The sequence below is a fragment of the Dendrobates tinctorius genome, unplaced genomic scaffold (genome assembly GCF_039654945.1).
Source record: "Dendrobates tinctorius isolate UK_male_01 unplaced genomic scaffold, ASM3965494v1 ptg000250l, whole genome shotgun sequence".
In the NCBI taxonomy this organism is placed as follows: domain Eukaryota; kingdom Metazoa; phylum Chordata; class Amphibia; order Anura; family Dendrobatidae; genus Dendrobates; species Dendrobates tinctorius.
The window spans coordinates 4,115,241-4,130,702 of NW_027361917.1; the positions used below are offsets into that span (position 1 = coordinate 4,115,241).

At 44.0% G+C, this 15,462-nt stretch overlaps 1 protein-coding gene across 3 annotated transcripts in view; it reads right to left on the minus strand.

The window, feature by feature from the left end:
- CFAP61 (cilia and flagella associated protein 61) overlaps positions 1 to 15,462 on the minus strand; it is a 439,348-nt gene that overhangs the window by 28,553 nt on the left and 395,333 nt on the right. For 2 of the 3 annotated variants that reach the window (XM_073557422.1, XM_073557421.1), the window contains exon 26: positions 10,125 to 10,215. The exons of the other annotated variant lie outside the window; for it this stretch is intronic. In XM_073557422.1, coding sequence (XP_073413523.1) covers positions 10,125 to 10,215 — 91 coding nt within the window. The remainder of the gene's footprint in view (positions 1 to 10,124; positions 10,216 to 15,462) is intronic. 3 annotated transcript variants of the gene reach the window in all.

The window sequence follows — 15,462 nt, forward strand, 5'->3', positions numbered from 1 at the left end:
GTAGCAGTGATATGAAATTGTTTGCAGACCTAAGTCACATTAAAAAAAAAAAAAAAATTTCAGTTGTTAAAAGTTAGACATCCCGCCGTATCACGCTTTGTTATTTGTTTGGGTGGAAATTAATCTGTAGAGGCCTGATCCAGAGACCACAAAAAATTCTTCTGTTATTAACATCATACAGTAAGGGATCTGACTTTAAAAATGTTTGTAGCATAACTTCTTTGTCATACAGGCCTCATCCACGCTCAACAATTCTTTTTTCTGTGACTAACACGATACAGCATGCCATATTTCAACTTTGAATTTACTGTTGATGAAATTCAGCTATTTGCAGAGGTGGTGCAAAGTTTAAAATCTATTTTTGGTTGCTAATACTGTGCTCCTAACACACTATCTCAGCAACATGACTTGCAAAAAGCGAGGCCGTGGTGGAAGGGGAATTACGCTTGGAGTTCAAGCTGTACGTGGGGTAGGTGGTAATGTTTGTGAAATCACTAGTGAAGCAACATCACGTCCTATGCAAAGACAACCGACAACTTATGTTACTGTGGGAAGCAGGGTGTGTTGCAGTCCGCGCTGCCGAGATTCACAAATCACCTGGGATACAAGATGTTGTAGCAGTGTACTCCTTTATTTCCTCCTACGCGTTTCGGCGCCCTTCCGGGCACCCTCCTCAGGGATAGGTGATTTGTGAATCTCAGCAGCGCGGACTGCAACACACCCTGCTTCCCACAACTTTCTGAAGGTTTTTCCACGTGTGAGTGGTTGGTGGAGGTCCTGCAGCAGCTGATTCTGTGATATGCTCTCAAGCCAGTTGTGGGTTACACAACTGGAATAGGTGAGTGGAACTGTATTATACCGCTCATACTTCAAGTGTCACTAGTGATAGGGCACTATTGCGCCTCTTGTTCCCCCCACCATTTTTTGTATTAACTTATGTTACTGGACAGGCTACACCACTACCTTTCTTTGGTAGACACACAGCGGTACGCCTTGTCGATGATGCCCAGAAAGAGCATGTACTTGAGTGGATGGCAAGAGCAGCTTCAAGTGGCCTCTCCTCCTCTTCCTCCACCTCAACATCACACCCAGTACAGTCCACAGATGTGGCACCCAAATTCCCCTTGCTTCCCCCCATGTCCCAACTATCCAACCATTCAACTGACTGTATGGAACCACAGATGGGTGAGTCTGAAGAACTGTTCACACATTTGATGCCATGTTCATCAGAAGTGTACTCAAAAGCTTCTGCACCAATGCCCAAAATTTTTTTAACTTGGATCCAGGGCAGGAAGAAGTACGGTCCGAACAGCATCCTGACCCTCGTCATCAGACGTTAACCCCTGGGAGGAGGTGATCCTGATGAGACTCAGAAATCTGAGGCTCACGAGGACTGTGCTGTGCTGTCAGGGCAAGAAGAGGAGGGTGACTCCAGTGGTGAGGAATGTGATAACACAGAGGATGATGATGATGAGCTGTTAGATACCACTTGGCGTGAACATAGAGGCACACAGCTGAGTAGGCCATCTGAGGAGGAAGACAATGAGGCTACGTTGTGCCGTTCGTCGCAGACACATAGTGATGCAGCCACGACGAGCGATGCATCCTCAGCCACAACTATGCTCTGACCAGCAGCTCGCAGGAGTGGCAAGGGTTGCCTAACCTGGGTGTTTTTTGACACTGCAAAGGATGAGCCAACTCACGTAATCTGCCAACTTTGCAAAACAAACTGAGTCGAGGCAAAAAGTGCAATAATTTGACTACTACATGTATGAACCTTCGCATGCACAATCAACATGCTTTACTGTCGGAATCCCACTGCGTAAAAATGCAGACCTTAACAACCATCAGCCACCCCATCAATCTTTGCTGCTTCTTCCTCCTCCTCTGTTACCGAGACGCAGGTCTTTGACGCAGAACCTCGAGTTCTTTACCTGATCGAGCCTCACTGAGAGGCCACATTCAGCTGTAACGGAAGCAGACATGCCTGCTGTTTGTGACCAATCTCAGAGAATGATCACATCACAAGTTTCTCAATCCACAATAACATCGACACCTACTCCTCCAGCATGGTCCAGCAGTTTGTCCGGTTCACCGTACTCCACCATCTCACAGCACTGCAGCCAGCCCACGGTTCCGCAGTTGTGGTCACGGAAAAGATTGTTTCCTCCTAAGCATGACAAAGCTAAGAGGTTGAACTCCACCATCTCCAATTTGTTCGGAAATGTTGCCTTTCTGCCTAGTGGATACAGATGATTTCTGAAAGCTGATGGCAGTCGCAGTCCCCCAGTACCAATTACCCAGTCGCCATTGCTTTTCTAAGAAAGCTGTGCCTGCGCAACACCATGTTACAGACAACATCACCCGTTCCTTGACGAAATCTCTGCAAGGGTGCATATCACCACAGACACTTAGATGAGTAAGCATGGCCAAGAGCGTTACATCTTGCTGACTGGGCACTGGGTGACTCTGGTGGCTGTGGGGACAGGCGCTGCTCCACAAGTCTTGGAATCTCCAAGGCTTGCAGGACAAACCTCTACATTTAACACTTTCTCCATTGCTTGTGCCTCCTCAATCTCATCTAGGGCCTCCAACTGCGCCTTCAACCTCTGCCTTTCATGAGACATGCGTTCCAACAGTGCATAGCGAACCCCCACCACCTCCGTACTGCGCAGGGCTCTCCGCCATCAGGCAGTCTTAAAATTGGTATGTTTTGGAGATCGCAGTCATACAGCTGAAGAGTTATGGACAGCTCTCCAAGCTGAATTTGATCAATGGCTGTCTCCGCTGAACCTGCATCCAGGGAAAGCCGTGTCCGATAACGGCGCAAACCTGGTGGCGGCCCTACGGAGAGGCAAGCTCACACACGTGCCTTGCATGGCTCACGTCCTCAACCTGGTGATACAGCATTTTCTCAGCCGCTATCTTGGTCTGGGTGAGCTGCTCCAGAAAGTACGTAAGATGTGTGCTCATTTCCGCCATTCACACCCCTCTGCTCATCGACTTGTATCGATACAGAGGTCTTTGTCCATGCCAGTTAACAGGTTGATATGTGATGTGCCGACATGATGGAATTCCACTCTGCATGTGTTGCAGTGACTGTGGCAGCAACAAGCCCTGATGCAGTATGTCATGTCATATAGCCTGGGCCAACGCAGTATGGACATGACGCATATCACGCTTACAGAGTGGGCACAGATTAAGGACCTCTGCACCCTTCTACACAGTTTTGAAATGGCTACTAAGATGGTTAGCGCTGACTACGCCGTCATCAACATCACTATTCCGGTCATCTATATGCTGGAGCAGACTTTGAATAGCCTGCGGGAGGAGATGGTGGTCCCAGGACAAGAGGAGGAAGCAGAGTAGGCTGCGGAAGGGATAATATTGTCACTAAGTTCAAGACTGTCGTCACACAGGTGGGTGCCAAGGGAGGGTGGATTACTGCAATCGAGGGGGGCTGGTGATAACAGACAAACTGTTATCGAAGGTGCAAGATCCGAGGAACAAATGGAGGAGGAAGAGGTGATGGGCGAGCAACTGTTGGATGAAGAGGATAATCCTCAACTCTGTTGTTTGTGGTTGGTGGGAGGCGACAGAGGAAACGAGCCTCATTATTACCTAGCCACCAAAACAGCATGGGCTCGGACCTCATGGTAGAGCCCAACATATGAGTGCCTTCTTGCTGCACTGTCTGCAACATGATCCCCGTATAGTTATGATTAGGAATAATGCTGACTACTGGGTTGCCACTCTATTAGATCCACGTTATAAAGCCAAATTTTGACAGATGATTCCCGCCCTAGAAAGGGACCCGCGAATGCTGGAGTATCGAAACATGCTTTTATACAACCTTAAGAGAGCTTTTCCCCAAGACAGCAGTGAAGCACACAGTTCGTATCGCAGCTGTAGGCTTCCAACATCCGGCCCGTCAATTTGTCAACGCAAAAACAACAGCAGCATCAGCAGTGGTGGAAGTGGAAGAAGTTATTTCTGTGAGTCCTTTGACATTTTTTTAGACCAACTTGAGCACCGGCACAACAGAGTCCAAGTCTTACACATGGTGAACGAATGGAGTGGATGGTGCAGGAGTATCTAGAACTAAATATTAATACCATCCGGAAGGGTTTGGACCCTTTCACATTTTGGTCTTCCAAAATGGAGGAGTGGCCTGAGCTCGGCTCACATACCTTGGAGGTTTTATCGTCCCCGGTGGCCAGCATTCTCTCAGAACGTGTCTTCAGCGCTGCTGGTGGTGTCCTGACGGATAAGCGCATCCAGCTGTCCCCTGAAAGTGTAGACCGCCTAACTTTCATTAAGATGAACAAGTCATGGATCTCTAAGGACTTTTGCACCTCAATCGCAGACTGTACAGACTAGGTGATATTGCATTTTTTAGTGTGATGCATTAGTGTCACGTAACTGCACTCACAAATTTGAGGAAATGTGAACATGCATGGTTGGTCTACATCTGCTGTGTTAGTTGTAGTGGAAGACTTGTCAGTCCCAATTATACTATTTCTATTCTTGTGACAGTTATTCCACTTCAGTTGTGTAAGGCCCTCATTTTTTAAAATGTGAACATTCCTGGTTGGGTGTCATCTCCTGGATTAGGTGTAGTGGAAGACCTGTCGGTCCCTATTATACTATTTTTACTGTGGTGAAATTGATGCCACTTCTGTGGTGTAAGGCCCTCATTTCTATAAATGTGAACACTCCTTGTTGGGTGTCCATCTGCTGGATTGGGTGTAGTGAAAGACCTGTCGGTCCCAAATTAGACTATTTCTACTGTGGTGAAATCGATGCCACTTTGGTGGTGTCTGCCATTATTTTTTTGGAAATGTGAACACTCATTGTTGGGTGTCCATCTGCTGGATTGGGTGTAGAGAAAGACTTGTCGGTCCCTATTATAATATTTTTACTGTGGTGAAATTGATGCCACTTCTGTGGTGTAAGGCCCTAATTTCATTAAATGTGAGTACTCCTGGTTGGGTGTCCATCTGCTGTATTGGGTGTAGTAGAAGAACTGTCGGTCCCTATTATAATATTTCTACTGTGGTGAAGTTGATGCCACTTTTGTGGTGTCTGCCAATAACTTTTGGAAATGTGAACACTCATGGTTGGGTCTCCTTCATGCGTGTTGCCTATAGCAGTAGGCTTCCGAGACTGTCAGGCCTCAACCTCCTTGGACTCAACTACCTGTGTTACCATCCTTAAATTTTTCTGACAATGATAGTCTACAAAACTGATATTTGTGCCACCTGAGTGTGGCTCTGCATGAAAGCAGGTACAGGTGTTGCATGTGCTATCAGGCTCCCAAGCAAAGGAGACCTACACCAATCCCTCACCCACCTCGTCTTACTATGACGTTCATTTGAAAGCTGTAAATGCTGTCCCAGACCCCGATACCTTGTAAGGTTCGGCCAGGACCACAGTCAAGTCCGAGGACACCTGGGCATTAGTGTCCTGGCCTCCCCTCACAGAAAAATAATGTCCACTAGACAGCATACCTGTGTCTTCAGGTCCATCTCCTTCAGGCTCTTTCCTACGCCGCAGGGGACCCTCTCCAGGCGGTTTTGCATTGAGACACAGTCCATTTCAACTTTAAGGCTGTGTGCACACGTTGCGTTTTTTTTGCGTTTTTGCAGCGCTTTTCCACTGCGAAATCGTTGCAAAAATGCAAAGAAAACGCATCCCGTGCAATCCTATGGGATTCCACAATTGCTGTGCTAATGCTGTGGAAAGCATTACTGGGACCGGAAGATGCCGGGAGTGCCGCAGAGTAGATCGGGGGCCATCGGGAGGTGAGAATAACAATATATTTTTTTTATTATTATTTTAACATCCTATTTCCAAGCGCATTCCGCAAGTGAAAAACGCTTGCAAAACGCTTGTTTTCCGCGGGAAAAACGCATGCGAATTTGCATGCGTTTTACCTGCGGCGGGAGTGCGGAAATGTTGCAGAAATTTCTGCAGCATTTCTGCAAGGTGGGTACATAGCCTAACAAGAACATCTTTACTGAGTTCTCAACACAGCACATCCAAAGTCTTCACAGCTTTTACAACAGGCTTCACAAAACAATGTTCCTCTTCTTTCCCTGTGCTATTTTCATGATCACAAGGCGCAGGCCTGGGTTGGACCGTCCCTGACGATTCCTCAGCATCCTCTCTGCACAGCTCTGCTATGGATATGCATCCCTTGGCCTGTTTCACCCCAGACGCAAGATCATTATTTCCCGGAGTCAGAAGCCACTGGGAGAGCGACCTGCCCTTATGTGCTGTTCCCTGCGCTTGCACCATGTGCTTTCTGTCCAAACTCACTGCATCAGTAGGTTCCTTCAGCCGTTTCATCCCAGCCCTGAGTGTATCTGCTCATGCGATGAGTTGCTACATACTGGAACCACTATTGGCCCTCCAACTGTATCAGCCCACTGCTGTGGTGTCCTGATGCTGTGGATGACTGGGCTTTACTCCTTTAACGTTGCGTGGCTGCTGTGGTGGTGTCTGGGGCCTAAATCCCTTGTGGACGGTTCAGGCGTCCCTCGCCCTCTGGCTTATCCTAACACTTACACTGGCTTACCACACGGCAGCTCCTGCTACTATTAACCATAAACTTACACTATCTAAGAATTGTGGGCACTAAAATGCCCCCCATCAAGTAGCCAAAAGAGAGCACTACACTCTCCCTATATTAACATGGATACAGTATACAATGGTACAACAATAGATAGACATTATAGTGCAAAGGACCATACTACGATATGTACAGTTTACAGGAAATGGCAATACACGTAATAGTGTAGCAGTACCATTACTGATAAGTGCTAATGTCGAGATGAGGAGACTTAAAGCTGCAATGCTCCTCTGGGAAATATGCTAATTATGCAAATTGTCTCTTCAGAGAAGAAGAGGACTAGAACTCTAGTGCCACCTATACTTCCATAGGTGGCACTAGAGTTCTAGTCCTCTTCCTCTCTGAAGAGACAATTTGTATAATTGATAAGTGCTAATACATATTATTATGTAACAGTACCACAACATATGAACAAATAGACATTAACTAATATTACACTAGAACATACGATACCGGGAACACCTAAGGAGAAAAGGTAAAGCAGCAACATTATTCGATCCCCTTAGAACCTCATGCCTGGCTGATTGCTGTAGTTCCATGCTGCATTTTGTACTGTGGGTGAATGGAGGCCACTTTCCTGGTGTCTGTCCCTCATTTGATGTGTTTTGGCAGCATTTGGGGCCGTTCTAAGGAGTTGTGCACGCGTTTGTTTTTGCATTGTTTTAGTATGTGCATGGGAATAACACTATCTTAGGCTCTTAGGCCATCATATGACCTATATCATGCATTTTCACCAGTTTTCCCCTCGGCTGACCACATCTTCTGCATTTGACTGTGAGCTTATGGAAGAAGACAAGCTGCTCTGATGTCTTCCATACACAAAACAGCACACAGATGGATTCTTGCTCTTCTTTCCTTAGTGAGCATATGAAAAAAAGCAGCAGTAACTTAGCGGGCATTATACAGCAGTACTGAGTGGTGCAGATGTGAATCCAGCTATGGGGTGCTGTAAAAGGCTTGTAAGAAAGCTCAGCACAATCTTTCTGTGTCCCCCTAAGCTTGTTTTCTCACTCTGCTCTTCACTCTTCCTTTTTCCATCTACTATATAATTGTCTAATTCTGTCTGTCTGTCTGTAATGGAAATCCCACCTCGCTGATTGGTCGCGGCAGTTAGGCCGCGACCAATCAGCGACAGTTGCTTAGTCGTCGTGGCAACACGGCCGCATTGCTTATTGTACAGGCACATTACAGTCGTTAAAGGCATCACTGCTGCGTTGCTCATTACACAGGCACAGTCCTGTACATATTCTGGAGTACAATACATTAGGTAACAGCAGAACAGTGACTGCAGCTCTGGGTGTAACTTGCATACAATACATTAGGTGACAGCAGAAAAGTGAATGCAGCTCTGGGTGTAACTGGAGTACAATACATTAGTTAAGATCTGAACAGTGACTGCAGCTCTGGCTGTAACAGGAGTATAATACATTAGGTAAGAGCAGAACAGTGACTGCAGATCTGGGTGTAACTGGACTACAATACATTAGGTAAAAGCAGAACAGTGACTGCAGCTCTGGGAGTAACTGGAGTACAATACATTAGGTAAAAACAGAACAGTGACTGCAGCTCTGGGAGTAACTGGAGTACAATACATTAGGTAAAAGCAGAACAGTGACTGCAGCTCTGGGAGTAACTGGAGTACACTACATTAGGTAACAGCAGAACGGTGACTGCAGCTCTGGGTGTAACTGGAGTACACTACATTAGGTAACAGCAGAACAGTGACTGCAGCTCTGGGTGTAACTGGAGTACATTACATTAGGTAACAGCATAACAGTGACTGCAGCTCTGGGTGTAACAGGAGTACATTAGGTAACAGCAGAACAGTGACTGCAGATCTGGGTGCAACTGGAGTACAATACATTAGGTAACAGCAGAACAGTGATTGCAGCTCTGGGTGTAACTGGACTACAATACATTAGGTAAAAGCAGAACAGTGACTGCAGCTCTGGGATTAACTGGAGTACAATACATTAGATAACAGCAGAACAGTGACAGCAGCTCTGGGTGTAACTGGAGTACAATACATTAGGTAACAGCAGAACAGTGACTGCAGCTCTGGGTGTAACTTGAGTACAATACATTTGGTAAGATCTGAAAAGTGACTGCAGCTCTGGCTGTAACAGGAGTATAATACATTAGGTAAGAGCAGAACGGTGACTGCAGCTCTGGGTGTAACTGGACTAGAATACATTAGGTAAAAGCAGAACAGTGACTGCAGCTCTGGGATTAACTGGAGTACAATATATTAGATAACAGCAGAACAGTGAGAGCAGCTCTGGGTGTAACTGGAGTACAATACATTAGGTAACAGCAGAACAGTGACTGCAGCTCTGGCTGTAACTGGAGTACAATACATTAGGTAACAGCAGAACAGTGACAGCAGCTCCGAGTGTAACAGGAGTATAATACACTAGATGGTGGCCCGATTCTATCGCATCGGGTATTCTAGAGTCTCTGTTAAAATAAAAAATAGTTATATACTCACCTTACGACGACCCCCGGACTCTGTCCCTCCTCTCACCACGCTCCCGGCATCTTCCGGTCCCAGTAATGCTTAGCGTGAAGGGCCGGAGATGACGTCACTCTCGCGAGAGCGCGACGTCATCAGCAGTGTTTCGCGCTAAGCATTACTGGGACCGGAAGATGCCGGGAGCGTGGTGAGAGGAGAGAAAGAGTCCGGGGGCCGTCAGGAGGTGAGTATATCACTATTTTTTATTTTAACAGAGACTCTAGAATACCCGAAGCGATAGAATCTGGCCATCATCTAGTAGAATATAATAGGAAACCTCACCTTGCTGGCAGTCAGTCTTGTCTTCAGCAAGAGGAGATGAGCTGTTTATTTTAGAGAGGAGGACAAGTTTAAGAGGCAGAGTGAGGGGAAAAAATGGCTCATAAGTGGGGAAATAAGCAGAATTTTTTTTTATAAGATATATTACAATATGGCCAGGCTCACACTTGCAATTGCAATGCGATAAACTCGCGTGAGTCTCTCGTCTCAATTCCAGCCACTGCCGCCGGCACTCGGGACCAGAATGTGCGGCTGCATGTATTTCTATGCAGCTGAACGCTCCGGTCCTGAGTGTCGGCGGCAGAAACGGGTATTGATGCGAGAGACTCACACGAGTTTCTCACATTGCAGTTGCAAGTGTGACCCTGGCCTATATCTTATACTCACCTGGAATATTGATTTATGAAAATGTTGTTTGCTGAACGTACAGATCAGCTCTCTTTTAACAATATACAGATTTATGAAGTGTAAGTTTTTCTGCAGCATCTCCTGCTATAGGGAATTCATCAAACACATCCACATTTGTGAGTTTATCCATCTCACAGCAAAGCCTCTATCTAATTATATTAGTCTGAAGCTAATACATATTGCTGCAGGCTCACATAATCCAGAACAAAGTGGCCTGTCCTAACGAGCTGTGAAGCACGAGGACAAAGTTACGCCTCTTAGAGAACTGGACATATTAGTGATTTTTCTTACTTTCTTGGATGCTAGGATTTCGCGCACCTCTTGCTTGAAATCAATAAAGCGATCGTGATAGATGGCCATGCACCACGCTTCCATGAAGTAGCTGTTTTGAAAAGAAAAAGAAATTGAGTTATCCAGTGAACCTTTCATTAACAGCTAATAAAGTATTTACCTGATTTTTTCCCCCTTTTTTTGCTTTCATAATTTACAGCTCAGGGCCCATCAGGATCGTTTGTTCATAAAATGCCTCCCCATAACAGCATGGTCAATCAATTTTTTTAATGGATGTTCCTGATGTACAGCCAGCTCTGGTAATTACATTTAAAGTGGCTTAATTCAGAGCTGTAGCAAGACCCAGTGAAGAATCCTGATTTTATCAGAATTTAAAAGCCTGAAGACCTGTGAGGGACCATGTCTCCATTATCCGGTCTCATTTGAGAAAAGCAGATTGTAGGATTAACTGAACTGGTGCATAAACAAATTAAATTTGTGTAGACAATGACACAAATGTTGTTCAGCATTAAGGTCTGAGGATTAATACATGACAGAAAAACAGGCCACCGTAGTGCCGCCGAGCCGCAGACGTATTACTACTCTAATTCACAACTTTCTTGCTTTGCGCCAGCTATCCGTTATATAAGCATTATAATTCATGTACAAACATGTGTGCTTCCAGGTCTGTAACCACATGTCCCGACAAACGGTCATGCAGACATAATGTGAGATATAGCCCTCATAGAGGGGCTTCATTTCCACTTTTTGCTCATAACGAGGGGCAGATTTGTTTGTTTTTTTCCGGATAATTACTAAGTGATAAATCAGTATTCAATGTCCTGAAAACAATTCAACTACTATACAATCCTAATATATTTACTTATTAAAGCGGCATCCTTCAAACCCTTAATTAACAGATAAAACTGACTGAATTAGCGGCCATGTCAATATACAAGAGGTCTAATTAGTACGAGGATAAGTATACAAGGTTCCATAGGGATGTTAGTATGAGTAGGAATTAGCAAATTCTCCTGCATCGCTCTCATCTCTAACAAGGCTCGTTCACACGTGCGGATTACATGGACGTCTCCTGTCCAAGGTAAAACTGGACAGTGCACCTACAGCAGACCTACAGCACACCTATAGCACACCTACAGCACACCTATAACACACCTACAGCGCACCTATAGTGCACCTACAGCAGACCTACAGTGCACCTATAGCACACCTACAGTGCACCTATAGCACTCCTACAGTGCACCTATATCACTCCTACAGTGCACCTATATCACTCCTACAGCACACCTATAGCAGACCTAAAGAGCACCTATAGCAGACCTACAGCGCACCTATAGCACATATACAGCAGACCTACAGCACACCTATAACACACCTACATCGCACCTATAGCACTCATACAGCACACCTATAGCAGACCTACAGCGCACCTATAGCCCTCCTACAGCACATCTATAGCAGACCTACAGCGCGCCTATAGTGCACCTATAGCACACCTACACTGCACCTATAGCACTTCTACAGCACACCTATATCACTCCTACAGCACACCTATAGCAGACCTAAAGAGCACCTATATCAGACCTATAGCACACCTACAGCGCCCCCATAACACACCTACAGCACACATATAGCACACTGACGAAATGTAATCAATAGGGCTGTTTAGATTTTTATTTCCCATGCTCTGAGTGTCCATGTGCAAAACATCGCAGCGTGCACAATTTTCATCCGTATTTCAGATGAGACTGGCCTATTGAAGTTTGAGGTTGAGCAAAAAAATAATCAGATCCCATACAGATCACAAGTATAGAATCTGATTTTTATGACTATATTGCAACTCTTAGCATAGAAACCTGTATTTGATCATTTTAAACTCTTAATATATAAATACAGTTGTCGGACGGATATAAAAAACAGACACAAGGACGTAAAAAATGGAGACATACGGATGACAAGCGGATGTAAAAAACTGACACATGGATGGAATATAGGTGATAATACGGATACAAATCATCTGAGTTTTCTGATATTAAAATAGTGATGGACGTAGCATTGGTGACACTTCAAAAGAACGTCCTAAGAAAATTATGGCGATACACTGTGTACTGCTAATGAAGTTTTGCCAGAAAGCAGCTTAATGAGTAGGAAAACGATTTCATTAGTGTCACGGCTTGGTGGGTGAAACAGCAGTTATCTGGCAAAATCAAGTATGGGTCAATGCCATCCTATGCGGTAGGTCTTAAGGATGTACTTAAAGAGATTGTTTGATGAGGACAACCTCTATTTAGAACGATGCCAGGTAAGTAATAAGGTTGTCGTAGCATTAGAAATCTCTAGTGATCAGCTGCTGTTGCCAATATCCAATGCCATGTATGAAGAGGTCCATATAACAAAGAGCAGCAATTTGCATGTGGCTCTCTGCTTTCATTACTAGAGCGGGTCCCAGTAAGGAAGGAATTCCCTTTAGTTTAAAAAAAAATAATGAATTTCCTGTTCACATTGTGCACCTAGGCCACAGTGATAGCGTTACTGCATATATCAAATATACATATAATAAATATTATAAAACCTGTAGATAACAGAACAGGAGAAGAACTTGGGTGTTCTGGTTACAAGCAATATAAGCAGCAGTCCTCAATGTCAAGCAGCACCCACTAAAGCAAATAGGAAGTGATAAAGTATGAAAAGAGAGATAAAACTTGTCAATCCCAATGTATTATTCACCCCTCTATAAATCTTGAACATGATATTTAGTTTTGGGGTCCACAAGGTAAAATGGATATAGGGGAGGTAGAGGAGGCTTGTAGTAATCAACACAATTATTAAATGAGATATGAAGTCTCTCACTGGTCAGCACAAAAAAATCATCAGCAAAGGTAATATGTCTGTATATGTGCTAATTCTAAAAAGATGCTTAGTTTTGTTCTACACATAAAGTTTCTGCGATAGAAGTATTTTTGTAATTATGTTATTTCTGCATTTTCAATGTATGTGGTTTTTCCTATGTTATTCCCATTAATTGTGAATTTTCTTACGGGGAAAACATCAGTAAAGGTTTTAGTGAGTTTTATGGGAAGGAGCATTGACAGTGCAGTCAACCAATGACTGCTTCTCAGAAAGTCACATGTTATGGGGAGGAGCTAACTGTTATGAGGCGGTAAGATTTGAGTCAGTCAGAAAAGGACGGTGGTGGCAGCAAGGACTGGTATGTGAGACTCTGACAGGAGACAGGCCTCTACAGGGATCTGAGTCCTGTCACAGGGAGAAGGGAAGGCAGCGGACAGCCGCCATTGTGAGAGGATTTTCACTGCATTTCTGGGAGGGCAAGTCGCCTCAGAGGGAAGAAACCAGCTCAGCCACTGAGGTGTAACTGAGTGAGGGTCTCCACAGAGAGAGAACCTGAAAGCAGCCGATATCACACTGAGAAACTGCCTGTCTGCAAATCTTCATCTGTAAGGAATAGTCTGACCCGTTTACCTCACAACTGTATATAGTTATCTGCCAGATTACCTCTAGTAACATCAGTTCTACATACAAGCTGCCTCTGTCATCTCTGGGGAAATATCTACATATAGTCGGCCAGCTCATTGCATTTTTTTTTTTAGTTTGTTACCACCATTGAACTGAACTTACTCTACTGTTTGATCTGATTTAAAGGAGAAAAATGCCCCGACAGTGTATCAATCATCCGAACAGATTCTGCTATGTGTGTGGTTCTTTTACACCAAAAGGCCAAGTGCGTTCAATCACTCAGATTAAAAAGATGTACCAGATGTACTTTAAGTGTCCACTTGGTGATCAAGCCAAAAGCTCTGCCCCTCATGTGATATGCACAAGTTGTTCAAAGGGTCTTCGTGATTGCATATTAGGAAAGTGGCTATGCCATTTGTTGTTCCCATGATTTGGGGAGAACCCAAAAATCATAGTGATGACTGCTACTTTTGTTTTGTCAAACTGAAGGGCTTTTCTACAAAGAACAAACATAAGATTAATTACCCTGAGCTTCAATCTGCGATAAGGCCAGTTCCACATGATGGTACCTTGCCAGTCCCTGCACCACTGTTGTCTGGATTGGATGAAAATGAAGTAGAATATGAAGACTATGGAGCTGAAGCTACTGGCGAAGACATGGAGACCTCAAGTCAAGATGAGTATGTATCTAATGGAGCAGCTGAGCAGACAGGATGCTTTACTCAACATAAATTAAATCATCTCATCAGAGACATTTCATTGTCAAAAGATAAAGCTGAACTTCTTGCATCTAGGTTGAAACAGAAGAATCTTCTTCATGATGTCAAACTGTGTTATTACCGAAACAGAAGTAACACTAACACAATTTTTCACAGTTGATGGACCAATGGTGTACTGTAACAATGTGAATGACATCTATGAAGAACTAAATGAAGAGTATTTTGTTGCATATTGGCGATTGTTTATTGACAAATCCCAGAGAAGCTTGAAAGCAGTGTTGCTTCACAATGGAAATATGAAACAATCAATTCCTATTGCTCACTCATGTCATTTAAAGGAAAGTTATGAAAATTTGTCAGTTGTTTTGGATGCTATACAATAAAAGCATCATTAATGGAATATCTGTGGAAATTTGAAAGTGCTTGGTCTGCTAATGGGAATACAAAGAGGTTTCACAAAATATTGTTGCTTCTTGTGTTTATGTGACAGTAGAAATACAGTAAAGCATTATGTTTGTCGTGACTGGAGACAGAGAAACATCTATTCTCCAGGTAGAGACAATGTTCAGCATAATCCTTTAGCTGCCCCAACAAAAATCTTTTTTCCTCTACTACATACAAAGTTGGGATTGATTAAAAATTTTGTGGAAGCCATGGCAAAGACAAATTCACAAGGGTTCCAGTACATTTCACAGAAATTCTCCAGCATTTCACCAGTAAAACTGAAGGAAGGGGTATTTTTTGGTCCTCAGATCAGAGAGCTTATGAGAGATGATGTGTTTGAAGGAACTCTAAATGATAAGGAATTGAGATCTTGGAAAAGCTTCAAGTGGATCTGTGAAAACTTCTTAGGAAAAGAAAAATCTCCAGAATATGTTGAAGGTGTGGAGGAACTGCTAAATGCATACCAGTGTCTTGGATGTCGCATGTCTCTGAAAATAAATTTTTTGCATTCACATTTAGATTTCTTTCCTCAAAATCTTGGGGATGTAAGTGATGAACAAAGCGAGCAGTTTCACCAGGACATTAAAGTAATGGAACACCTCTACCAGGGTTTTTGGAATGAGTCAATGATGGCAGATTACTGTTGGATGTTATATAGGGACAAACCTGAAAAATCATATCAACGACAGTCTAATGTCAAG